The 27,761-nt window shown below is 39.0% G+C and overlaps 1 protein-coding gene and 1 long non-coding RNA gene across 3 annotated transcripts in view; both read left to right on the top strand.

Annotated features, from left to right (window-relative positions):
• Positions 1-7,277: 7,277 nt before the first annotated feature.
• The window catches only part of EPM2A (EPM2A glucan phosphatase, laforin), a 35,916-nt gene continuing 15,432 nt past the window's right edge, over positions 7,278-27,761 (top strand). Inside the window, exons 1-2 of one of the 2 annotated variants that reach the window (XM_066315623.1) lie at positions 7,278-7,641; positions 19,083-19,257. In XM_066315623.1, coding sequence (XP_066171720.1) covers positions 7,380-7,641; positions 19,083-19,257 — 437 coding nt within the window. In that variant the 5' untranslated portion in view covers positions 7,278-7,379. Of the gene's footprint in view, positions 7,642-7,814; positions 7,955-19,082; positions 19,258-27,761 lie in introns of those variants that run through there. The other variant, XM_066315624.1, reaches the window with a different exon arrangement.
• LOC136359205 (uncharacterized) lies at positions 8,007-10,436 on the top strand. The gene is made up of 2 exons (XR_010743237.1): positions 8,007-8,848; positions 10,308-10,436. It is a non-coding gene; the product is annotated as an uncharacterized lncRNA (long non-coding RNA).

Here is a 27,761-nt window from a genome sequence, read left to right as displayed (position 1 = left end):
CACAGGTGTTAGAAGTTTGACAGCTTGCATAATTATAGTTTCATTCAGTAAGGAATTAAAAGCACTGAGAAAGATAATGTCATTTGAAAATTCAAGTGTTCTTATAGCTGTCCAAGACAATGTATGTGTACTTCAAGTGTAACTCTACATGGAGAATATTTGAAGTGTGTGCTGTGCTTCAAAGGCTGTTGTAATACTGTTGATTAACATGACTGATCTGGTTTTGGGCTGATCTTCAAAACCCATTATTCTTTCAAACAGGTGAAGAAAAACCAAGTGATCAGCTGCTGACTTAGGGGCCAGGTACAGCTCAGCTGTGGTTTCTGTGGCATTACCTTTAGGGATGGCTGTGCTAATGGGGAGGCATCTGTGTGAGAACTTGAGCTCAAGTGGAAACAGGTTACTATGGTACACAGCAACATACACACACCAAATTAAGTAGCAGGAGTCCCCTGTCTATGATCTAGTCTGCAAAGTATGTCATACACATCTCCTGGTTCTTGGCTGCAAGCTGTTGCCATGGCCTGTGGAAGGTTGCTAAGTTGCAGGCTGTTTACACTCTCATCCTAGACTGCAATTCCTATTTCCAAGGGTTTCTTTATATCTGGATGAGAGTAGTGTTTGCTTCTTAGCAAGGATTATTTTTGTGCCAGGTAAGTGAAATTAGCCAAAATAAAGTTTCTTTAAAATAAAGACATGTGCAGTGGAAAATTTGGTAAAGACATGAAATCAGGAAGATAAGCAGCAGAAATGTGTTGTATTGATGCAGTGATACAGCAACAGATTCATATACGGAAAGAAGATAAGAGACTAGATACTCTGTATGCTGTTATATACAATTGAACATTAAATCTTTGTTGTATTAGATTTAGCTGGTGATATAACCTCATTTTTTGTATGTGGTGGAACTGTTGGGTAGGGTGTTTTCTGAATTATTTTTTTTATTTCTGCTGCCACTTTTCCTAACTCTTAAAAATAATGTGATGATCTAAAGATAACTTCTGGATTTATTTTTGACCCAGTTTCAGTCTAAGAAAAACACTTGGATTTTTTTTTTTACATTTTTAATGTAATTGGAAAAATAAGTTGATTGGTAGGGTCAGTCACCAGTAAGTTTGATTTCTTGTACTATGGGGAGCATATAATAACCACCGAGGATTTTTTACTTAAATGAATAATTGTTTCTGTTCCACTTTCTGATATAGGGCCATGGCTTGAAGGATAATATCCTTCAGTTTGTGTTTGCTTGATTCTTTAAAAAACAGTAAGAGTTTCCCTTTAGTGTTCCAAACAGCTTTTGTTCCAAAGCCGTTTAATCATTATACAATAAAATGGTTGTATTTCTAACTTACTTAAAATCTAGTCAGACTTTTCAGCAAGACTTCCATTTTAATTAGGCTGTTTATTAAATTCCAGTCAGTTTTGGAGCTAGAAGCTTATTGCTTAAGCACATACTGAGAAAGAAGTTTTCTTGTCAAACTTCCTTTCCCATGATTGCTTTTCTCACCTTTTACTCAACATCTAGTGATGTGTGTGACTTCCTGAAATGTTATTTGCCATACATAAAACAATTGCAATTAAAAAGTCTTCAAAATGAAAAGCAATTACATTTTTCCTAAAATGGCCCCAGGAGTATAATACACAGGCACTTTCTATCAATCAGTAATTGCTGGGGATCCCAAGAACGAGGAAACCCTACACAGGTACAGCGGGTGCATTAGACTGGAACACAGTTATTAGGATCTGTGAGCATCAGCTTTTGAAAGTGTAAGGATTATTTAAATATCCACAAAAAAAAGGCAGGCACATTGTTCTACTTAAAAGGTTATCTGTCATACTGCACATAAGTTTTGGGTCAGATTGCATTCTCTTAACTAATGAAATAAAGTTTTGCTGTTCCATACAGTCAAATATTTGTTTTTATACTGTCTTGTTTCTGAACACTTTTTTCCTTGCATAGGTATTTTAATTAGAAACTTGATACAACATTGGTGGTAACAGTCCGGTTTCAAAAATGAAGCTTACAGTGAGTTAATATTGTAATGATTTCTGCTACATACTGTTTTTCACTCAAGAAGCTCCAGGTACTTTGATCTCCAAGTAAGCACCCGGTCTCTCTCACATCTTTATGCCAGGCAGAAGAGCCATGTTCCTGCTAGGGCTACCAGAACTCTTGAGTTGGCCTGGGCCACAGCATCCCAGTGCAAATGCACCACAGATGACCTGCAGCATCCCTCCAAAAACTGTGTGGCTCACTCTGGGCAGAAAAGGAGCCATGTGCTGGACTAGTCTGAAATATTCATTGATTTCTGGACATTGATGAGGCTGACTGGACATCCTGAAAGGGCCCTGTGCTGAAATATGTTGTGACTTTTTCCAGCTCCCAAGGCATATGAGGCTGGGGAGGATGCAGACAGCTTTACTAGATGTTGAAAAAAGAAACCTACCAGATCAGTTATTCCTGTATGTATTTCTGTAATGTTTACTGTAATGTTATTGTGTATTTATATTGCCAAGTTACTTCTAAAAATAACAAACTTTTTTTAAAAAATATGCTACACAAACCCCCATGTAAAAGGGGAAACAATCTCCTGTAGTGTCCTACCTCTTGTTGCAGAATCATTTTCCAACACAATTCCTAAAATGGTCAGTCCTGACAGAACTTCTGTAGCTTAGTCTGCATAAAAGGTCTCTCCTAGCAATAAGCAGCTGGTTCATGCAGTTATCACTACTCTGACACAGCTCAACTTAAAACTAAAAATTATGGATAGCAGTGCTTCTCTGTTAACAAGTTCTTTAATTCTTAGTCTTCTTTCAGTCTTCCATCTAGAGAAGTATTTCTTAGCTGCTGTATTGTCAAATTAGAAGTAGTGGTGAGAGCATTAGTTCATAGTTCTATCAGAATTGATGACTGGGACAGAATTCCTTTTAGAATTAGTTAGAATTCAATAAGAAGGATAGATTGATTAGTTTAGATTAATCAACATAAACAATTTTCACTTAAACCAGTGGTCTTAAATTATTTGCACTAGAATAGGGTTTCTTATATATTTAGCTCATTCTCTTTGAAGAAATGCAGACTGTCTATAATTTTTTCAGCAATGAACATTTTACCCAAATCACTAATACATCTAAATCAGCTTATCACATAATATAAATGTTTGCCTTTTTACAAGCAAGACTGCATACCATGTGCTGCCTTTTTATTTTCTATAATTAGCAGAAACATTTGGAAATTGCAGTAACACTTTCTCTGTATCTTTACAAGAAAGAAAATTACCTAAAAAGGGAAGAAAGGCAAGTCTAGGAAGGAGCACTGCTAATCTAAACATCACCCACAACTTGCAATCAGGGACACCCCCTCCCTTCTCCAACCAGATCTTTCTGTATTTGTGTTTTGTTTCTGTTATTCAAATTCTCTCTCTTCACTACAGATTTCCCTACTTGGAAATACTATCATCTGAGATCACTGTACAGCAATAACAGATAAAGCTGTTCCAAGCTGCAAACTGGACTATGGGGTAAAAGTTTGGAATCAGTAAAGAACACGTACACTGAAGACACAGGCTACCCCAACATGGAACTATTAAGTTCATTTGTCATTTTATTAGTGTTCACATTGATCAGATAACTGTGAGCTGTCTCTATACCTAGTAGACACTTTTTAAATAAGAAAACTGTGAAGAAAAATATGACTTTCCACTTGGAAAGCTGTATTTTGAACTGCTGTATACTGTCAAAATTCTCAACTACTGTCTTTGCTAAAATTTCAACCAATTTCAAATTTTGCCCAAGTTTTCTGACTGTAACAAATGGTTTGAAACTCTTGGGTTCACAAAAATACCATGACAATTTTATCCCTGAAAGAGACACTGTAAGAAATTAGACTTCTGCAGAAAGTTAGAAGTGTGATTCTGGAGAAGTTTAGTGCACAGAAAGTGAAGATACCTTTCAATGTGTTATACATGTTTGCAAATAGAATTACAGCTCCAGTTTCTGCACATTCAGACTTTTCCCTAGAATCCTTTAAATACAGCCATTAGGCAGAAACCTGAAGGCATAACAAATGGTTGGTTAATGTTAAGTTGGTACCCAGCCTCGGTGAGTTCTCCTGTGAGATTCCCACCTGCACAAATTTTGGATAATAAACCAGCTAATTAGCTTGAAATTGCATAAGGCTACTGTGTATTGGTACAATTTAGGTGAAATCCACGAAGCAATTGATTATTGCAGAAACTCTGATCTCTCGAGTCCCTTCTTGCACACTAATGCTGTGTAAAAATAAGCTGTCTTTTTTTTTTTTTTTTTCTCATACAATTCTTCCCTTTTTGCCAGTTAGAATCAGCTTTAGCAAATGCCCGGGATGGTAGCAGCAACAATAAACTGAAGGCTTTAAAATAAACTTGGCACTAAGCCTCACTGTGTTGCTAGTTCACTGTTCGATTTGAGGTCAATCGAGGCTTCCACTCAGCAAGTGGCTGCTGTAAGTTAAGTGTACTGAGAGATGCTAAACAGCTGTGAGGGGCACAAATGCACAGTGTTTATTATTACACTGCAGACACACCACTAAGACGGTGGTTCGTTCCCACAGGAATCAACAGTTTTTGTGACAGTTAAAAACAACTTGATTATTAGGGTTTTGCCCCTTTGTGCCAAAGCTTTTTGATGGGAACTTTAAAGCTTGCCAAGTTGGAATAACTTACTATAGTGGAAAAAAAAAAAAAAAAAAGGAAATAGTCATGTTTAATTTGTGCTTGTAAAAGATGACTGGGTTATAGGGAAAGCTTTTAGGTTTCAGAATAGTGTTGAGGACTGTATGGGAAGAGCAGTGGCCAGGCAGTACTAGAATAATGGGTCATTTTGGCAAAGGAAACTATTGTTAATTCCTTAAGAGGCTTAGGGTGACACTTAAAACTAAATTTAGGGTTATGGCAATGGCTCAACTGTGGAAGTACTTCATCAACTCCTTCAATCCCAAATACTAACAGTAAATGGAACTCCTCCCCACCTCCCCTGCCTTTACTCCAGCTGAAGTTCCAGTTTAGACAATGACAACTCATAGACAATGCAAATCTAATAGGGGAAAAAACACATATATTTGCATTTACTTCCTGACCTTACAGTACCCTTGGCTCCTCAGTCTCAGGTCTAATGCTAATAAATTTTATCCTGTCTCCAGCCCTTACTCAGCCTGTAATTTCACCAATAAAAAGTGCTCTTCTGTTCCCACTGTCACCAGCCATAGGACGTCCCAAGCCAATCTACATTTCTAGTTTCTATCTCAGTCTTGAGTGATTAATCCATCAGTAGATCCAGTTTTTCAGCCCTTTCCGTTGATCTCTCAACTTGACCCTAATCTGCACTAGGACTTTTGAGGAAACCACAGGAAATCAAGCTGGCCAGTTTCTGTCATCTTGAACTTTAAACTAACACACAGTATTGAGTGGCACAAAATGGATTAAGGCAGATCCTGGAGAAGAAATGGACTGAATTATTTTTAAAGATACTGCTTGACACATCAGAGTCTATGGCACAATTTTTTATTGTTCCACAAGGCTTACAAGTGTAAAATGAGGACTCAATATTTACAGGAATAAAGCAGTTCAGATTTGTCCAAAGATGGATGTTGCTGGTCTCTCATAACACTGGCGCTTAGAAAACAGCCAGGAATTAAACTGTCGGTCAGATGTACTATTAGATCCTGCAGTTTCTTAGCTCACACTGGCTGGAATGAACAGAAGCATATGGTTTTATGTAGACACAGCATGCTGGGGTGGTTTTAGGACTTCTATCATGCTTGACCTTTAGGATAAAACCCCAAAGTTACATTCTGTCTCATCCATGCTGCTAAAATGAAGGTGTATGGTGGAGAGATAGATATTTGAAAGACAATTATCAGATAGGGTATGGGTAGCTTGACTGTAAGGTTGAGCAAAAACAAAGATTAAAATGCACTGCACTGTTCCACAAAAGCGGCAGTGCTACAGTGAAGCCAGTAGAAATGGAGGACAGCAAGAATTCCATTCGCTTTGGTTACATCTAGAAAAGCAGTGGAATATCACTTACACAAGTTCAATGAGTATCAGTAAAAATTGGCTAAAGCAGTCTTAAAAATAAATTTGGCAGCACATACACTTCAGTGTCATCACCCCTGAATAAAGGAAACAAACAGCCATCTTCTCAGGCAGGATTTCTTTTGACTCATTGAAAGGCCTTGATCCTGTTCCCAGAACTTGACCTAAATAAGGTTACCACTCCTCTGTTTCTGTCCTTAAAAGCTGCTGAAATGGGTGTATTCAAGCAAGGACCGCCCCATGAATGGTTGGACTGCATCCTCTTCCTCAGTCTTTTTAAGGCCTGAATATGTAGGAGTTGCCGAATTTTCCCCTTCTGGCTGTAAACAGAACGCGTGCAGTGAACTCCAGATTTCTTTTAACAGCCTTCTAACCTCCCTCAGCATTTCACATTTCTTTTCTCACCACAACTGCCTGGCTGTGAGCGGGGAAGACACAAACACTAAAGCCTTATTTGCAGCCAATCCTTGTTTGTAGCTGCACGTATGGCGATTTTTAACGATGTGTTTGCTGCGCTAAATTAAGTCTGGGCTCCTGGGAGGAATTGCAGCGGCCCCCTTTAATGCAGCAATAATCCTTGTTAAAGTCAGCATACGTGACGCGTAGCCTTTGGCAACCAGGAGACCCAGTGTTTAGCTGGGGAGGGCTTCCCATCCCCACCCTCGAAGGCGATCGGGGGCCGGTGTTGTTTGAGCTCCCAGCCGCTACTTTCGGAGGGGAAAGTTCCCTCGGCTACGAGCGGCAGCCAAGCGCCCGAAACAACCGGGAACACTCCCGGCCGCAGGAGCCACAGCCCGGGCCCGCCGAGCCAAGGGGCGGGGGCGGTGTTCGGGGCACTGTCCGGGGCAGGGGCTGTGTTCGGGGCACTGTCCGGGGCAGGAGCACTGTCCGGAGCACTGTCCGGGGCAGGGGCGGTGTCCGGGGCAGGGGCACTGTCCGGGGCATTGTCCGGGGCACTGTCCGGGGCACTGTCCGGGGCAGGAGCACTGTCCGGGGCACTGTCCGGGGCAGGGGCGGTGTCCGGGGCAGGAGCACTGTCCGGGGCACTGTCCGGGGCACTGTCCGGGGCAGGGACGCTGTCCGGAGCAGGGGCACTGTCCGGGGCACTGTCCGGGGCAGGGGCGGTGTCCGGGGCAGGGGCACTGTCCGGGGCACTGTCCGGGGCACTGTCCGGGGCACTGTCCGGGGCAGGGGCGGTGTCCGGGCCCGGGCGGAAGGGCGGGCCCGGGCGGCGGCCCAGCTCCGGGCGGCGGTGCAGCCGCAGCAGAGCTCCTCGTTAGCCCACATTCTGTGCGCGGCAGTAAGATGCTGTTCCGCTTCGGCGTGGTGCTGCCCGCCCGGGTGACGGAGGGCGGCGCGGAGCTGCTGGTGTCCGGGTCGCGGCCGGAGCTGGGCGAGTGGGACCCGCGGCGCGCCGTGCCCATGAGGCGGGCGCGGCCGAGCGCCCCGCTGCCCGCCCAGGAGCCCGCGCTGTGGCTGGCGGAGGTGGCGCTGCCCGACGAGGACGCCGCCAGCCCCTTCTGGTACAAGTTCCTGCGGCGGGAGGGCGGCCACTTCCTCTGGGAAGGTAACGGAGGGGACCCCCTCGCCGTCCTTCGCGGCCCGGGCGCTGCCCCTCAAGGACGTCCCGGCCGTGCCGGGAGGGGCGGTGCAGCGCCTCTGCCTCTGGCTGCCTCTGGCTCGGCCCCGCTCCCCGCCCGCTCCCCGCCCGCTCCCCGCCCGGCCGTGCCCCAGCCCGGGCCGCCGCTGCTCCGGCCCGGCGCTGCCCTCCGCTGAGCCTGCGCTGCAGCCGCCCAGGCTGTCGGCGCTTCTCGCAAACAAAAATATTTTTTAACCGTGTGGTGGAGGCGGGTGAATGCAGAAGGAAGCTCCCTTTCTAGGTTGGTAAAAGTTATTTGAAACAGTTTTATCCCCCCCGCCCTTCCCCCCCGCTTACTGCCGGTATCCATTGTCATGGTGTTTTGTTTTCTTCATTCCTTCAGAAGTAAAGAATTCAGGATCTCCTAGTATCCACTATGGTGTGGGTTGTTATTTTGTTTCGCTAAGGTGAAATGTCATGATGGCATTTTCAGGCTGGTAAATTTTACTATTGTGATTTCTTAAAGAAAAACGCAGGGAGAAGTTCGATTACGGCTTTTCCAGTCTTCTTACTGTTTCAGTAGTACTTCCACGGTGTTTTCCTCCAGCTATGTGTTTTGAAAGGTTGAATAACTCTAGTGAGTTTCCCTGTGCTGTTCTAGTATAGTTAAGTATCTTAAATACAAGAGAACACTCAGACAATTGTCTGCTGAGTCAAATACAGCTCTAAATATACCTCCTGTTTCTGAGGAATAGATCTGACCTAGTGAAAGGAAGACAGATCACTTGGTAGTTTGCGAGGGTATTTTTTTAACTCATAGCATCATAATCCATGTACCAAAATAACACATTGTAGAGCAGTTGCTCTTCACCCATTTTAAGAATATATACTACACTTCCAAAGTGCCTTTCTGTCATGTAGACTAAAACATGCATGTTGTCATAACTGTTGCATTTGTTTGTTCTTCTTTATGCTAATAAAAGACCTTGTGTTAATGCTACGTTCACAGAAGTTTACATCATGGAGGACTATGTACATCATACAATAGCAATTGTTTTATTTAGTAGCTAAAACAAATAGTATATTCTTCCTCTTTTAACCATGTTTTTCTTTTCCAGAATTGCAGGAAAAGTGAGTTTATGGAATAAAAACCTTTACGTCCATCCAAGGAAGCTGAATTGGGTCTCTTTTGAAGGTGCCAAGTTGTACATAATATGACAATGATACTGGTATATAAAGCGGTCCTCACCATGCAGAATATATAAATAATAGTAGAATTAGAAGTAATTAGGATTCTAGAGAAACAGTAGAGAATAACTGGAGAGAATCAGCAATTGTAAGGTCCATGGTTACTGTCTGGTTTGGAAGAAGAGGTAGCTCAAATTTCTGTTCCAGGGAGCACATTTAGGAAATGTAGTCAGAGTAATGAACATACTGTGTTTCAGCAGATTTGCACACAGGATTAACCTGGGTGGCGTTTTGTTCTTGTCATTGTGAATGCTCAGGAGTTTGAGCTCAGTTCTTAGCTGGAATGATAGAAAGCAAGTGGGCATATCATCCAAATGCAGAAGAGTTTTTAAATCAGTTATTCATATCAACATTTTTTCATCAATTGAATCTAATTGAATCAATCAATTGAATCTAATTTGTTTTAATGTTTTTTTACTCTTGATCAGTGAAAGTTTTGGCTGTCATCTGTTTATTCTTATAAAAACCACAACTTGAATATACAACTCCCTTCTTAAAGAAAAGAACAATTTTTTTTTTTTATTCTAAACAAATACTGTGCGTTGTCTCTTTAGTATCCTTGTATGTTTAGAATTAAAATGTGCTTTGGGAAAGACTTAGCACTTGCAGAACATCTGCAGTTTTGAAGACATGTTTATGAGGGATGGAAAAAAGTGCAGAATGATACTTGCTCTAAGTTCATGAGTTGAGGCATTCATCTGTAACCAGAGAAACTCTAGTCCAGTTATGGATGTCAGATGTTTACATATATTGGATGTTGAATCATGTGCTGTATTTAAGAAAATTACTTCAGGTTTTTTATTAAATGTATGTATGTGAGAATTCCACTGGCAGTGCATATTGGTTTTATGATAGTACAGTACCTGCCATATCATATATTTTGAGTACAAATTGCAGCCATTGCAATGCAGTGGGGAGACTGAAAGATAAAAGTGGGGGTAGTTATTTCTATGGGCTGGAAGAGTCCAAGTCACAGGCCAGTGTTCTGTGGCTTTTGGTAGGAAGCTTTCAGGCAAGGCTTGGCCTGTGTGAGATTTGCTGGCTTGTTGTTTGTACCTGGAGGGAACAAGTTCCCCTCCCTCGAAAGAGGAGGTGGGATGTGAGGCTCCCCTGTGCTCCTGAAGGATCAGATACTCGCCTCTGCTGTCCCGGAGTGATGTTGCTGGTCTGCACCCAGGACTGTCACTTAAAGCCATTGAGCGTTTCTGGCTCATGTCACATGAGCTGTGTGGGGTTTCTTCAGGGTTGGTACTTGCTTATCTGCTGTGAAAGCTGAAGCCTGCTGTCCGGGAGGGTTTGTGATATGCTGTGGTGTGTGTGGAAACAGGTTGGTTATGCTGAACTGTAGAATCTGGGAATAGGTTTAGAAAAACCTTAAATTCATGTATGTGCTTTCTTCCCCCCAGCTGCACCTGTGTCTGTGTACTTTGGTTTTGATGTTGATTCTTCAAAACTGGACTTAACATCTTTCAGTGTGGAAATTAAAAGTATTTTGTGCCTACTGTCAAAACTAAATAAATACAAGATGAAACTTATGCTTGAATTTGTTTTTGTGAGTTTATGATGGAACACTCATCTGTGCCTTTATCCCCTTACTTTCATCTAAATAAACTATAGGTACTAATCAAGAAAGATGCTGCATAAAAGGACAGGGAATTTACTAGAGGTATGCCCCAAACTGTATTTTGAGATGATGGAATACAATCTGCTGATTTATATTTTTGAGAAGAAGAAAAAATAAATTATATTAAAAAACCTACATAAGCTTGTAGTACATACATAAGCTTGTATTGGGAAATGTTGATCCTTTGTTGCCCAGAGTAATTGTGGATGCCCCTTCCTTGAAGTTTTGAAGGCCAGGTTGGATGGGGCCCTGAGCAACATGGTCTACTCAAACGTGTGCCTGCCTGGGGAAGAGGTGGAAGGCTTGGAAGTGGATGATCTTTTAAGGCCATTTCCAACCCAAACCATTTTGGTTTTCTGTGATTTTTGTGTAGTGAAAGCTTAAAAGCAGGGTCAGCTGATGTTGTAGTAATTTGTTCAGGTGAGCAGAGCCTTAAGCCTTCCAAAAAAACCCCATCTCTAGTTTTTTGGGGAGGGAGTAGGTTAGAAAATGAGGTGTATTGTTTGCAAGACAAAACAATACAGTGCAATTTAGAAACAATTATTCACTCTGTGTTATGTTGGCCGTCCATTTCCAGTTCATGCTCCTGTGAGCCTGTTTGTATAAACCAAAAGATTGATACATTTATATAGAGTAGTAAAGGTATACACATCATTGTAATATAATCAATCAGAAAGTAAATTCTGATCATAGGTTTCATGGGTTGAGCACCTGATTTGATGAAAACATCAGTGATAATAAAGCACATTAAAATTTCACTTTTAAAGTGTGTTGAAACTTAAAGCATTCTGACTATTGGCCTCAGCTCTTTGAACAAATAGATATAATTTCTTCATTTAAAGGAGATTCTTGCAAGACTGTATGAGAAGTTAAGGTCCATTCACGATTTTCCATGGAGAGACTCTAACAGAACGAACAATATTTGGGGCTGAGCTTCAGCAGGATACACAAATAAATTCTTTGGAGGCCATTCCAAGAAGTACAGTTGGATACAATACTAATTTCTGTAGCTGAGATCCATTTTTTTCCACTTCTCCAAAGCTGATCTACAGATCCCTAAAACAGGTAGCAGATCCATTATTAAAAACAAACCCAAACAAAAAACCCTATCAACCCCTGAAGAGTTACATTTCTTCAGGGCTCTTTTAATGCAGGTATTTCATGTAGTGCTGTTCCCACTGGGTGGTGCCATATTCCCTGTGTATAGCCAGCGCCTGCCTAGCATCTTGCAGCTGCTTGAATGTTTCATTAGTATTTAGTGTGATCTGTTCTGCATTTGAAAATAATCCAGAGATTTACTTATTTTTCCTATCCCATCCTTGTTCTGAAGTAGGTGGTGACTAGAAATGAACACAAAGCACAGGTTATGTGATAGTTGAATAATTATGCATCATAGGCATTTTCGTTCCTGCAAAGCTGTTGCCTTCTGGACAATGCTAGATGCCTTAACACCTTTCAGATGTGACTAAACTTAATGAGTAAAAGTGGATAACTTTGAATTCTTCAACCCAATACTTCTTTAACGAATGGAAAGAACTTTTGGTTACAAAGTGCAATAGCTCCTGGTGTTTTGTTCTTCAACCCCTTCAAAGACGTATATAGAGCATGCATTTTCTATTTGCTTATCAGCATTAACCAGCTCATACTGAGCGGACAACCAGACATCAGTAAAACAATGTAGAGTGGCCTATGTAAAACTGTAAAATTACAAAAATAAAAACAAATACATATACTTGGCATTCCTCTGAGTTTGGCAGGCATGTATCTTTTCCTACCTACAGAGATAATCTGACGCCAGTTCTGATTTCTGTGAAAATCTAGTTAAAGCCTTTGTGGTTATAATGGCAATTTACAATAAATGCATTTTTTTATGCAAATCCTGTAGTTACCCTTTTTCCTGTCCCTCACTTCCACGTGGTGGTAGCATGCAACAGGGCTCAACCACTTCTTTTCAATGGCAAGAAAACTGAGAAGTGATAAGTAACGAGCCTGATACTTTGGTTAAGGTGTTGCTGTGGTTGCTATTTTGATGTCGCTCGTTTCCTGCCCATTCTTCCAGTGTGATAGAAAGCAGCAATCAGTAGCAGACAGTACAGTAGAGAGTGTCAAAGCAAATGGGAAGATTATACATTTAGTTGCTATCAGCCATTATTCTCGCATCTGAATTTCCTTTAGTCTTATTTCTACCAGCTGTCAGAAAAGAAGCTCTTTTACATGAGGAACATTTCCTTTTAGTTCCTTTTCTCTGACTTCCTCTCCATCATTAAACTAGGCATTTAATTAAAATCTCTTAGTACGGTAGAAGTTCCCACTGAAAAACACTTGGGCCTGAGCATTCCTAGAGAGAGAAATAAAGCATGTTTTTGAAAGTTCCCTTTGAAAATTCTGATTTTCTTATATCTGATTAAAAAAAAAGAAAAAAGAAAAAAAAAAAAAAAGGCCTTGGTGAGTAACAGCATTAAGTGTTGAGAATGGCTTTCTTGTAAACTATTTCATTTTAATTCTGGCATAATTTCAAAATATAATTCCATCAAAGAATTTTTTTAGGATATATAAATAGACTAAAATCTTAAATTCAGCCTGGATTTTAATAGAATTAAAACTTGTTTCCATGGTTCTATTTAGCAGCTCTACCAAAAGGGAAGTTGAAACAGTCTGCTTTAAGTCTGGTAGAATATAAACATGTGGTATATGATGCAAATGATTTTCTTCTTGGATATCTTCTTGGCTTGCAAATGCAAGGAAACATTTCTGAAAATCAAAGCAGTTAAAGAGTTACTGAATGATGTGGCAAATTAACAGTTTTGTCCTATGTTAATACTAGGTATTTAAGTAATACAATAGATTCATCTACCACTTACAGAATCTAAGGGGAAGATGCTTTACTGACAGCAGAAAAAAAATAGCATTAGAAATCAAAGTATGCTTTTCTTAGGCATACGAGTGAGGCTTTGTACATGGCACACAGAATTGGAGCTACTTGTCAGAGCTGTAAGAACAAAAGGGCTGCTACTGAGGGCTTTGCTGAGACTTGAGGAAGGTGAGACTCCAGAGCCTGTGGCAGACTGAAACTCTCAGAAACTTGACCTCGCTCAGTTCCAATGAGGGGAATTCAGCCTCCCCTACCTCTGGTTTTTTAACAATCAATAGCAATTCAGTCTTGGCAAGATTGAGACAGACCCTATTTCAAAACATCAGAGATTGAATTTTGTTCACAGGCTGCAGGGAGATTTTTGTTACAGAATCTGGTGTGAAGGGTAGGTAAATTTGAATATTGTGAGTGTACTGAAGGGAGTTCAGTTAGAGTGATGTGGGATAACAAGACTGTGCAATAGCACATTCAGATAACTGAGAATTGTATCCAAAATAGGACTTGAGACTTTTCTTCATTTTAATTTTAGTATAAAAGGTAAGGAAGCTAGCAAAAACTTATTCCGTCAAATGTTTCATTTTGGAGATTTTTGGGCATGTTTTCTTTCTTTCCTGTTCTACTACTGTTTTTTTAAAAGCCGTCTTTTATTCCTTGACCCCTCCCTGTTTATCTGCCCTGAGAGTGCTTATAATATTAAACTCTTCCAGGGGAATCTCTAAGCATGAACTTAAGATACTCATCTACCTTGTTAAAGGACCTCATTTGATACAGCAAATGGAATTACTTAAAGTATTTAGACATAGCTAAATTTTTGAATTGACACTTAAAGTCTGCTGGTTCATGCAAAATTTATGGCAAAGATTATAGGAGTTAGTCTGTGCTCTGACTGATTTGTGAGTAGGTGATATGAAAATTGGCTGTGTGTGGTTTGGGTTGGTTAGTCAATTAGTTAATCTATTTCTCTAAGGTTATCTAAATAGCCCTGTGGTTTTTAAAGAGGTAGCAGTGAATGGAGAAACACCTTCACCTTACTGGGGTTTGGAGGTTTGGAAGTTGCATATTGGTGTTTTAGGGTCAGGCTAAGGCAGGGATGAGATACCCAGTGTATTTATGCTGCTGTTGTGCCCTGGAGTTCCTACATACTTCCCTTATACAACACAAACCAGAAAATATTAAAACTTTGAACAAGGTGTGCAACAAGCTGGTAACTGGGAGAGCAGTGGCTGAACAGAGCCTTTGGTGCAAAGAGCTCTACAGAGACAGTGGGAGATGAAATATTTTTAAAAATTTATTCATGTGGTTTTTGTTCACCACTCTTAATGGCAATGACCCATATTTTGTTTATTGTTTATTTTGTTTATTATCTTGTAAGATCAAGCTGGTAATTTCTCCACTCTGAGTCTTGTGCAATCCATATGCAGTTCTCTCCTGTGTTGAGTCTGTGCTCTTGGCAGACTGTTGGATTTTACTTCTTTCATCCCTGCAGTACAGCTATAATAAAGTGCAGTTTTTTCTTTGTGTTTTGTGGTTGTGCCTCATTAGATTGAATTTCAGAACATCCTCTTCTAGTCTATGCTTACCTTCTTCCAGTCCTAGATCTTTGCACATCTTGTATAACTTCCTGTATCTTCATCTGGTTTTCACAGAATCACAGAACTAGTCAGATTGCAAAGGATCACAGTGCGTCATCTGATCCAACTTCTCTGCTCAAGGAGGATTAAAACCAAAGTTTTCCTTTGCTTCATTCTGGTCTCCTCCTTTTACCAGTGCCATTTATCAGTTTGATGGAGATCTTTGGTTTTATTCTTTCGTTTAGTTATTTAGACAGCCACTTCTTAGGCTCCTTTGATCATGCTTCATATGCATTAAACAAGGAGCCATAAACTGCAGTTATGCAGATTTTGAAAGTGCCCTCTGTGAGGCTTGAGCTGTAAGTAGGGCTACTTGGTTGCTTTGCTCTCCAGCAATTCCCTGTGTCAGTGGATTCTGTGCAAAATCATCTGCAGTACAGAACAAGAAGTGCAAAAGCAATGAAGAACTTTATAATTTAATGCCTAGAAACTTATTTTAATCTTCCTCTTTCAGATGAGCACTTTTGCTGTGAAGAATCACAAAGATGGGTTTTTTAAAAACTGGACCTTATTAAAGGAAAAAAATTCTATCCTAGAAGTTAAACTAGGACCTGTATATTGTAATAAACTCTTCCAAAATACTCTTCTTTAATTAAGAAAGCCAATCTTCCCAATTAATGGGAAGATCAGCACTATTCAAATATTTAACTTATCCCTTTTTATGGTTGAATTTTACATGTTTTCAGATGATTGTTTATTTGCTTCCCAATGATAAATAATTAAACTTATATTTTGCCACTTGGAATATGAATAAAACAAGATGAAGAAAAATACTGATATAGAAATGAGTTTAGCTGTAAAACCATGTATTTGCTGTTGTGAGCCCTTTCTCAAAGGACATTTGTGTTTGTTTTCCTTTTTTTCAAAGATGAGCAGGTGAATGGAACATTTGATGTTCTTGGCATTACTATTGTCTCTAGGGACATTAAAGTTGAAATACTATAAAAATTGCAAAAATTGTTATCTTATGGCATCCAAAATATGGTAGACTTCCTGTGACAAATTGTGCTAGCAGATGCATGATCTTGACTGATACAACAATTTTTTCTCATTTTGAAACTTACTTGTTAAATGCATATTGTGAAGCAAACTGTGGTGAGAAGTACTTGTGTAATCATGTGGCTATTACCTGGGTAGTGAAACCTGATATTTTTTGGTAATTGCAGATTTTTATAGTTCCCTTAAGAAGTATAGTGAATTCAGCTTTCTGAACACAGTCCACTTTGATCATACCGTTCCCTAAATTAGTATTCATTGAAGATGGTAGCACTCTCTCCTTCCTGTATGAAGCTATATGGCACGTGAATATATATCTGTATGTTGAAAATATGTTGATGTACATTCTGTTGCACAGATGTCTTATTTCAGTAGGAAAGTTGTTTAATTCATAGATCAGTATATAACATAAGCAGTAGCAAAGAGCTAGGCAATTCTCATGAAATATTATATGAATACAGGCTACTACTGTTTACCTGATTATTAAAGGCATAGCAGAACCATACCTTTTGAGATTCAGGTTTGACTGTAGGCCACAGCAGGAAGGCTGAGGATGAGTGGTGTAGAAAAATCAACAGTGATAAATAGTGATTATAGAAGAAAGTGTTTCAGCATGAGATTTGACAAAACCTATTAGAGGTAACAAATAAAATAAACATCTCATGGAAACTTACTCTCGGCCCCATTTCTGTATGTGGTTGTAGGCTATTTAGGGAATTAATGATGGTTTAGGCAGTAAGGTTACAGGGCAAGGAGGCTGAAGCACTTAAGAAGGCAGAGAGGATAAGGAAAGTCAGAAGGAAGAGAAAGTCAGAAATAGAGAAGGAAGGAAGGCAAAAAGAGACAAGAATTAAAGCTGGAGAAGGAGAAGGATGATGAACTGTAAAACTGGCAGGTGGCAGAAGTGCACACACCTCAAGCAGCAGCAATTGGAAATGGGGTCGTAGGAAGCACATGGTGGATACCTGAATTCAAGGAAACACAGGGATGGGAGTAGCAAAAAAGCCAGAGACCCTGAGAACGTGGTTCAAAACTGCCAGGGTGCAGTGAGGGCTGGCAGCTCCCTGGGGACTGACAGCCAAGGGCACAAGGGCAGCCCTGAGCATCAGGCATCTCCCTGGGGAAAGACTAAGGCTGGGACAGGACATGGGTCCGTGGGCATGTGGGGGTCAGGATCAGACACAGCCTCGTGATGGCAGGACATGGCCAGGGGATGTGCATCACTACAAACAGGTGTTGGAGGGTAGAGTGTGGAAGGCAAGATGTGATGTTTGTGACTGTATTTTGCTGAATGTATGAAGTCATTAATTAAATGTCATAAGCATCCACAGATTCTGCTACACTGTTGTATTTGTTGATGTATGCTGCTGTCTTCTCATATTGTTTAAAAGTGGTAAGAATATGTAAACAATTAGAAAAGTGACATAAAAATATAGTGGTAAGATTTGTAGCTTCTGAAGCTGTACTGATCTTGCTTACCTTATTTATAATCAAAATAATCAAAAAATATGTGATGCATAATTGCTCAGGAATGTGAAAGAGAAAATAGTTTTCTGCCTCGTATATTATTTTTCATTTTGGTAAATAATAATATTTCACAATTATGATAAAATGGCCTGCATGTCATCTGGAAAAAAGGAGATGGTTTGAGCTTTCCTATTCAATGTTATTCTTACTCTCTAATCATTGCATTAATACATCTCACAAAAAGCTCTTGCTCTAGTAAATTTCCCTAACTGTGGTGCTTGAAATGCTTGAAAACTGGTCATGCATTTACATGCAATGTGAAATTGAAGATATTCTTTGGGCATAATTTTTCTCAGAAATATTTTAACATCATTAATAATGTATAAGTTAACAGGCTTAAGCAAGCCATAGACTAGGTCACTTCTGATCTGCATGATAATTATTCCTACATGGTAATTAGTATTACAATAAGTATGTAAATTGGTGGTGGGGGGGAGAATGTACATTTACTGTATTTTTGGAGGCCAGATAACCTTTTGATTGATGACATGACCTATTTCAATTCAAGTTGCCTACTCTGGCATGGTATTAAAAACCAGTTTTCTGACTAAAGCTCATACTACTGCTGTAAGAGAAGAAGAAGAGGTAATGAATATTAGTGGAAAATCGTAAAAAAAGAACCTTATTTTAACTAGGTCGTTTAAGGTAGTTGTGGCCATTCACCATTGCAACTGTGACTGTCTCTCTGTGGGCAGCTTTACTGTGTGTGAACAGACACTCAAAGTGAGACATGCATTTGAAGACAGCAAAGCGATGTTTACTGGTTAGCAAACACAGAAGACAGATAGGGTTTAATGAACTCCTTGGCTAGATATCCGTATCTGTCTGGTCTGCAACAGGAATCTGAAGAGTCTTTGCTGGCCAGGCAGCTGTGAGTGAGGTGGAGGAGGACCACCCTTCTTTGTCCTTTAAATAAGTCTGCCTTGTTTCTAGGTGGTTGTCTACCACCTTCTTTGGGCTTTGATGCCTTTCCACATTGATGTTTTTCATCAACCCTTAAGCTGGTAGCAAATCCTATGTCACCACTCCTACCTTTTTTTGTGGTTGTCTCTGGCATGGCTGTCCTTTGAACTTTCACTGTGGTCTTTCCCATATCTTGGCAACTTCCTTAGAAGTCAGCCTGAGCCAAGGTCAGGCTGCCATGGCGTGTCTGAGACACAATAAGATTGATACCCTAGAGAGATCACTGAGCAAGAATATTAAACACTGAGGTCTCATATTGTGAGACATGAAATCAGGAACTTAAATGACATTAATTATTCCTTAAATTTTAAATTATTTAGGAGTTTTTAATATTGTGGGAATTAAAAAATAATTAATTAAAATAATCGACATAATTTTATTTTACTGCTGAACATTTATTTGCTTTGTGGCAGTGCTTCTGTTGCCAGTATTTCAGTTATTGGTAATGCAGTTTGAAGAAGCAGGAAGCACCACTCCTGGCCTTGAATGCTCAGTTCAAATCTTCCCACAGTTTTCTTTGACGATTATCCAGGTACACAGCCTGCAACTGTCCTGTCTTCTGTTCTAGGTAGTGGGCCCCATCATGATCGAAGTTGTGTTTACAACCAGAGCAACATAGTAGATGGAGTTTACTGCCTCCCAATAGCACACTGGATTGAAGTTTCTGGACATACTGATGAGATGAAACACACAACCGATTTCTATTTTAATATCGCAGGACATCAAGCTATCCATTACTCCAGGTAAAAGAAATGTGCAGAGCTTGGCTGGTGTCAAATGTTACAAACAGAAAATCTCAACTGGCATATCTGAAAACTGCATTTGAAGTAGTGAATATTTGTCTGTATGTAGCAGTAAACTTTAACAAAGACTCAGCACCTCTTTTCAATTAAATGTCAGTTTAGCAGATCCTAAAGGATCTGCTAAAGGATCCTGTATCCTGTATGGGTCCATTATGTTGCATCACATCTGAAAAGTTTTGTGGCAATTTTTGAACAGTCATTTTCAAATGCTTGTCTATATACACATGTAAAATTGCATGTATGTTATGTGTTTGGTTTGGGATAATTTTACTGAAGAACATGTCCTGGGAAAGAAAAATAATATAATCCAGCACCATAACTTAGTGGTGACATGTTGTCACTCATGTGGCAGCCACTGCAATTAGTGACAGCTGCTTTTGATGACTTCTGCTTCTGGGCATGTATTTACCAAAATACTTAAACTTAGACAAGCTCTAAAATGTTTATATTCTGTAGAATTCACTTGAGTCCACTGTCTCAGCAGTGAAGCATCCTGGCTTGAATTTGGAGACAGTAAAGGCCAAGGAGGGCACCCACCCTTTAGGGCTGCAGATGAAGCAAAGGCTGTATTTAGAGCGAAAGGCTGAGCACTGATGGTTAACAAAGTGGCACTGAGGAATTTGGGACCATGTGTACCTTTTTTCCCCAACTCCAGTCAATTGATAGAGCAGGAAGTTTGTGGATTGATAATAGTTGTGTGAATGCTAGCAGGCCTGGTATGCCACATGCATTGCCGAGCAGTTAGTTATTCCACAGGGATATGTATTTTTTAAGAAATCAAACCACCTTGTACTTTCACTAGACCTTAGCATTGTTTTGTGTGAATTTCTCCAGACCACTTATCAGCTACACCAACCTCATCATCTTGTCTCCTCTTTGTGCTCTTTATCTCCACCCTCTAACAGGGTAGGAAGGACAATTGTCTTTTCCTCATTAGACTTGTAGTGGGAAAGATTTCTTCCCCTTGGTATCTTTTGCAATAGGATGGATTCATTAACACTGTCAGGCACATGTTGGTATTTGTGGGAGCTTTTCCTTGAGACCCCCTCAAGTTACAGAGTATGCCTTATAGACTAGTGTTCTGTGGATCTTAAACGTATGTTTCCAACATCCTATCAGAGTAAAGATCTTGTTTATTCCAAAGCACAGACTTGTCAATCCCAAATAATCTTTGCTTGGCAGAGAATTTTTTTGAGAAAGAAGAACAGCTGTCAGAAAGAGAATATCTAAGTAGCAGAGGCTAACTTATCTTCCTTTCCAGAGGCAGCAGTGATCCATTTAATGCTGCCTTATCTGCATGACTATGTGTTTCAAAGATTAGGAAAAAAGCTGCAGATTCTGCTAGAAAATATTTGAAGAAAATTTTCTGAGCTGTGTAGTCTTTTTAGATGAGGATCTTCTCCTTCATTTCCTTCTCACACACACGTACCTTCATTGAAAGGCAACCTTATATGTACATCTTAGTAGTTCTTATCTCATTTCTTTGAGCTATATTAAGTAAGCATACTCTGTAATAGTCCTGTCACATAATTACTTCTAATACTTTGGAGATATTCTGCCTTAAATGTTTTTCTTTTAGTTATTAACAGTTGGGGGCAGATTCACCATTCTGCTGGTTATAATAAAGCAGCCCAAAAATACTAGGTGTTTTAGATTTTTTTTTTTTTTGATGTTGTTGGCAGAGCAGCTGAAGTGAACTGATGAAAATGCCTTTATGTTGCAATGGATTTATTGATTCAGAGGAGTACTATGAAGATTAATCTAATAAAAAATACCTACATAACCCCCTCTTCCCCAAAGCAAAAAAAAAAAAAAACCAAACAGAAGCAAAAAGCCAGTCCCTCTGCCTGTACAGTTAAATCTTAGAGTATGATCAGATCATGGTTTTGCAGCTAAGATGACTTTTTTCCATGCTGTAGTGAAGGCAGCAGTGCTGTGGGGAGCATTATGACCACAAATTCTGAGTCATGTCACCACTTATAGGATCTTGACAGACTGGCAGAGGCTGGAAAGAAGTGATTTATCAATGAAAACTTTTGATGTGAGTCCATCCTCTATGTTGCTTCCATTTAATAGGGCTGCCATTTGTGAATTAATGAGAAAGGAAGGTTTTCCTCTGTCAATGGAGCTTCCCACACGAGCCTTGGGACTGATTTTATTTGTCTTCTGTTGAATCACAATTAGTTGCTCTGAGCTTTCTGCCGTCTTACTTCTTCATAAAGCACAAGCTTCTGCTTTAATTGGACTGCGGCAGGATGAGAAGACCCTGCTTCTGGCTGGGGCCAAAACCAATTTTGCATTATGCTGAGGCAGATGATGATGCTCTGAGGAATCAGATTTTTCTCATTCATCGTAGATGTATTACTCATAATTTAGTGAACTTACATTTAAATTTCTATTTCAAGAACTCATTTATTGATGGTCATTCAGGTAGGAGAGTATATAATGTGATTTGAACAGCAGATTTGAACTAATTTCTTGTAAATCTGAAATGGAGCTTTCCCACAGCTAAGAGTCATGACTGATACTTCCATGGTATTAATACTCACTTGGTTTGGAGATGTAATGACACCTCTAACCAAACTGTGATTCAGGAAAAAAAAAAAGAAATGCAAAAACAATGAGTTTCTCTTTTGTGTTAGATATTACTGCAATAAGATGGCTTCAAATTGCAGGAGAGTTCACATAGGATGCAGTAGTTTTCCAAAGTAAATTAGAGTTATTGTGATCTTTTCTGAGAGAAGATGACTTCAGAAAATTTGTGAATCTGGGCCATATTATTTCTGTTTCAGTTCCATTTGTGAAACATGGAAGTTCCTAATTTGTAGATGTAGTATACTTTATTATTTATATTAAAACATCTGCATTTTTCAGAAGAAAGGCATTACATAAGAGCAAGAGCGAGAGTGACACCTAAAATTACAAAATCCTTAAATAATATGTTGAAGACAATGGTGCTTCATGGCAGGATTATGTACTACGGAAATTAATATCTCTGAAAGTAAAAGCCATCTAGTTAGTTTCCTGATTTTAGGTTTGTGCTTTTTTGGAGTCATGTTTCTTAAATCTGACAAAGAAAATTAATTTTCACATGCTTTGCATATAAAATGCAGATAAACTGGAATGTGTAAGTGAATTCCTCAGGCAAGAATCGTAGCTAATCTGTAGCTGTGGTATTGTATGGCTGTTAAACATTTTGGAGGAAAATACACAACTAGAAGTCCACAATCAGGGGAGTCACTACATGAGAGTAACCATGGGTCCTCACAACAATTTTTTGAAGTAGGAGTTTCTTTAGTACATTTTTTTAATTTTATATGTATATATAGGCCATTAAATACTAATATTTAATGTTCATGGAGTGATTAGGAAGTTGACAAATGTGTTGCTATCATCAGTGATTTTTTTTCCTAAGACAAAATTAAGGTAATTATAAAAGAAAATTGACTCCCGTGCTTGGAAATATAATTTTTGTTTCTCAATGGTTGCAAATGAAACACAATTTATGATGCAGTGTTTACAAATGCTTTGTGGCTTGTTGGTAAGACAGTTTCCTACAACACTCCCAGTAATACAGGTTATAACCTAAGTTAGGTGTTGAGTGGGAATGATTAGGAGAGTGCTGCTGCTTTGGAATGATTAGGAGAGTGCTGCTGCTTTGTAGTAAATGTTAATGTAGATAGGTGAGTGAATGAAGAATGATCCAGGGCAAAATAGGGGTTTTTTGTTTGTTTGTTTGGGTTGTTTTACCTTTTGGAGGCACTAGAGCAGTATTTTGCTGATGGAGCACAGAATTTCTTACTGTGGGAAATCACAGAAAGAAAAGGAGCATTTACTTGATTGATATGCATCTTTAATTAGGTGGAAAACAAGAAGTTGGTTAAGTATATTTCGTTTGGTATGAAATTAGAATTACCTTTGAAAATAATACAAGAGAGAACACTTACTAATTTTTTTAGTCTTTAATTTCTGTTTTTACTGGTTGCAATTCATTCACAAAATAAAATACCTTCCTGTTTTAAATATAATTCTTTCTATAGAGTTATTTTTTATTCCTGAATTATAAAAAAGTCTTTAAAAAGTAAGCTGTCACAAAAGCCCCCTAGAGTGCAGTGACCTGTGCCACCATAACAGAAAGCTGCACTGATATTTTATGCCTGGATTATGAATTAGAGGTAATGATGTCTACAGAGATTACCATAATTAACATTAAGAGCTGAGAGCTAACTGTCCCCTGCACCTAAATAATGCTTGTGATATTAGGGAAAAGAATAAGAAATAATGAGCTCTGGAACAAAATTCATTGATTGTGCTCTAGTAAAATAATCCTGATCAAAGGGACTTAACATCAATAAGAATTCATCCTTTGATTTCAGTACTTGGGGGTCTAACAGTAAAGTTATCTGGTCAGTAATGAAAATATTCTAAGGCACATTTTTTGATATGTTTATCTCATAAGCTAGGATATCTGAGTACTCTTTGGATATTTTACTGTACTGAGCTATAGTCTGAAACTAATCTAAATTTGTATTATTGTTTATTTACCAGTGGGAATTACCTTTTATAGAATGGTTTAATGGTTAATTCTATTTTTGTCCTTTCTGTGTCTTCATTTATTTTTCTACATCACCCCCAACTGGAGCTGGGAAATGCTTTTACTAGCCTCTGTTGTGAAGAAAATTGGTTTCAAATCATGTCACAAAGAAGTGACATTTAAGCAAATTTTTATTTAAGTTCTTGAATGTGAAGGAGTGTGAGGCAATAGGAGCAATAGTGAGAAGACAGATTATGAGGCTATAATTTGATCAGCTTTTAGTCCTCATTTGTTTTCGTGTATTTGGTTTGTGTGATCTCTGTATTGGGTAACAACTGCATTTTTCTTTCACATTTGTTGTCCATCCAAACAAAGAGCTTCTCCTTTTCTGAACTCCCCACACTGTGCCCTACATAGTAATGGCTAAACCCAGGAAAACTGATTCTATTTTTCCAAGTTTTGTGATCTTGCTTGGGCAAGATGGCACTCGGCTGGGATAGCTCAAGCCAGGCTATTCTTGAGTAAGCTACAAATCTCAGTCTTGTGAACGTGAACAGAAATAGAGCTAGGATATCCCAGCAATGCAGTCACATGCCATGAAGTTGAATACTGGGAATGAACTAGGTGGCAGGAACTTGCTTTTCAGTTATTTTGATTTTTTGAGTATTAGCAAATGGCTGTTACCAGCACAGCTCTGGTTCTCTTGCTGTGACCTACTGCCTGAGCACCCAAAAGGAACTTGACGTGGAAACTCCTGGATGTCACTCATTTCTAATTGCATTTCTTGTGAGCTCTGTAGTAGCAAGTGAAATCTACCTTTAGAAAAGGTGATTTTGCCAGAAGAAAAAAAGTGTCAGAACTTCTAGATTAGTGATTTTTACATGACTGTCATCAGCATTTGAATACCCAATATTACGTCCACCTACAGTGACTGGTCTGTAAAGCCTGATGAATGGCTATTAGCCAGCAGGCTGCCAGGTTTGTTGCCTCCTGCAGTGGCTGAGGGACACACATTTTTGGCTAGACTTTGGGATAAAGTTGAAGTAATGTCTGATGAATGGTACATTACCTATATGAATAAGTTAAAGGAGATCTTAGCATGGTATCTGGTTAGTCTTGTCAGTTTTTTCTGGAGGGTTTTTTTCTGTTGTTTTCTTTACCATTCTGCCATTCATATCTGGTTTTGGCAATGGGTGTTTGAGAATTTTTTTTTTATTTAGAAGGCTGATTGTTCTGGAATGAGTATTTTATTAATAAAATGGCAGCAAGCACAGACTGGCTGTTGATAAGAAGATAAGGCCTTTAATCAATTGGCCAGCGATGGGTAATATTTAATTAAAATCACTCTTGAGCTTTAAAATGGATCTTTTCATAGGTATGCCTCTGCACGAAACATTTTCCTTCTTAAGAAAAACTTAAAATTCTGTGTCATTCTGGGAGAAAAAACAGAAGGAAGATTGGGAACCCTCCATGGAAAAACCTGGAGGAGTAAATGTAGTTCTGTTTTTCTCTGTGGGATATAACAGAAAAATGTTGATAGTCCAGTAAGTAAGAATTTTATGTGGGGTGTCACTGTTAGGGAACAGAAACTATTGTTGCTTCTAATTCTTCTGTGTGTTTTACTGTGTCTCCCTGCCGCTTGTCCATATTTCTTCTGGAGGTTTTCAGCCCTTTTTCTTGCCTCTTTACTCTTTAACATTCAGGCTGTCAGTGAGGGAGTAAAGTTCTGTCTCCATTGGAAAGCAATTTGCTGGTGTTGCTGGCTGTGAATGAAATTGACTGAGATTGTGAAATCCTGGGCAATTTAGCTCACAGCTGGGATGACAATGAAGGGGCAGCATCACTCTCTCACTGAAGATGATGTTCCAGATATCTTGCAGATATTTATTCCTTCCTAGCATTTACATGCATTTATTAGGTGCTGGGTAATTGCTGGCATTTCTTAGTACAGTTTATCTAAAGATAGCAGAACTCTTTCTGAAAATTAGAGATTGTGTACACTTCCTTACTGATATTTAGCTTACCAGGAGGAAGTGAATTCAGATTTCTGGTTGTTGTGGAAAAAATGTCCCTAACACAACTCCATATGTTACACCTGGTTAACCTGTTGAACCAGGGGTGTGTTTGCAAAATAAACCCACTCTGCCTCTCCTTCCTGTGATTTTTTACAGGGACAGCTCCTAGGGCAGATTGGCCCAGCCAGCCTGATGCTGACTCTTACAGAAAAAAAGTCAAAAAGTCTTGAAGCAAGAGAGTTTTTAGTCCCCAAATGTGATAAGTGTCAGATGTTTTATTACTACCAGCTGTTTTAGTGTTTGCTTACTTGCTCAGTGTATACTATATTTCTGAAAGAGGTGATCTGGAAATCAAATCTGAAATAAACAACTGCATAGTTATTTTAAATTAAATGGGAAAAGCATTACAGATACTTCATTTATTATCAGTAGCAAGCCATAGCTATGAAGTTATGAATTCTATCTCCATCTTCAATATTTTTTGTAAATGCTGAGAGATATGAATGTAAGTTTTCAGGCTTAAATGCTCTAGATATTTACAAGATAATTTAAAAAATGTGCCTCCATATGAAAATATGGAGAGTCCTACTTAATGGGTATTTTTTTTTATTAGGAAGGAAACTAGAATATAGCTCTAGTTCCTTTGAAATGTGTCTCAGAAACATAAGTATTTTATTTCCCAAGAGTGAATAGAGATTATCAATTTGTTGTTGTATTTTCTCATATATAATTTTCTCTCTGTAAGAAAAAAAAAAAAAACCAAAGAAATGAACTGCATTTGTCTTCCCAGGGAACATATTAAGAGGCTGAACTGAAAATCTCTTGTTCCCTCCTTTAATGCTTGTGCTTTGGGAAATTTAATTTCAGGGAGTCAGGTACATAATCCCTGCTGTTGTTCAGAAGTTTAATGTGTGTCCTCCCATGAACTGTGATAAAAATTGAGTCAAATGTCATAGACATTGCCAAGCTTTAAGGAATGTGGATTTTTCCTTTATTGGTTCAGTAGACAGCATGGTTTATAAGTTTAAATGAAATGTCTTTCTTATTTGATGTGAAAAGCCTAGTAATAGAATTTATGATTTTAAGAATCAAGAAGAGGATAAAGGCAAAACATGCAGTTCAGTTTTAATACAGATGTAAGAAAACGTGGAATACATATAAAATTAATAATTAAGTAGGTGCTTGCTTACTTTTAAATTAAATTAATAATTAAGTAGGTGCTTGCCTTTCTCCCCTTTCCTTCCCTCCTCTTCCCTCCCATCCATCAGCTGTGGGTCAGCAATGAGACTCTCTGTGACTGTCATTCACTTCAGGGGCTGGATGCTGGGGACTAGTACATGGGGGTGGGAGGTTGGTGGGCTTCTAGAGCCTTTTCTTTTTCAATTATTATTTTTTAGTTTAACTAACTTCTCCAGGGCTGCCTTTTAAAAGCTCTTCAGAACTGTTATATCCACTGCCTTTATTTTCCCAAGGTGATTATCTGATAAGGAGGATATGCAGCTTCCCTAACAAAATAATTTCTCTAATGTTCCTTCTCTCTGTGATTGGGCTGCCAGCTTGAAGGGTTGGCCGTGAGCAGATCAGTCTTAAAGAATGTTAAATACTGATTTCACGGCAGAAGATTTAATTTCTCTTCCTTGTAATAATGAGTTACTTCAATCTGATGAGATAAAAGGAGAAAAAAAAATGCTCAAATATATCTGTATTCTTGGTAATAAGGCTATCCAGTATGTTTAACAAATTTACAAAGTCAAGCTTCAGCTGATAATGTAAACACATTTAAGCAGACTTTAGTAACAGTAGATCACTTTAATATATTTGTTCAAATGCTTGAAATTTCAATTTCCAAGTAGGTGCAATGATATTGCTAGAAAAGAAAGAATTCTGAAAAAAAA

Source organism: Sylvia atricapilla, chromosome 3, assembly GCF_009819655.1.
Source record: "Sylvia atricapilla isolate bSylAtr1 chromosome 3, bSylAtr1.pri, whole genome shotgun sequence".
Classification (NCBI taxonomy): domain Eukaryota; kingdom Metazoa; phylum Chordata; class Aves; order Passeriformes; family Sylviidae; genus Sylvia; species Sylvia atricapilla.
The sequence above is the reverse complement of the archived record's forward strand: the minus strand, read 5'-3'. Positions and strand labels throughout refer to the sequence as shown.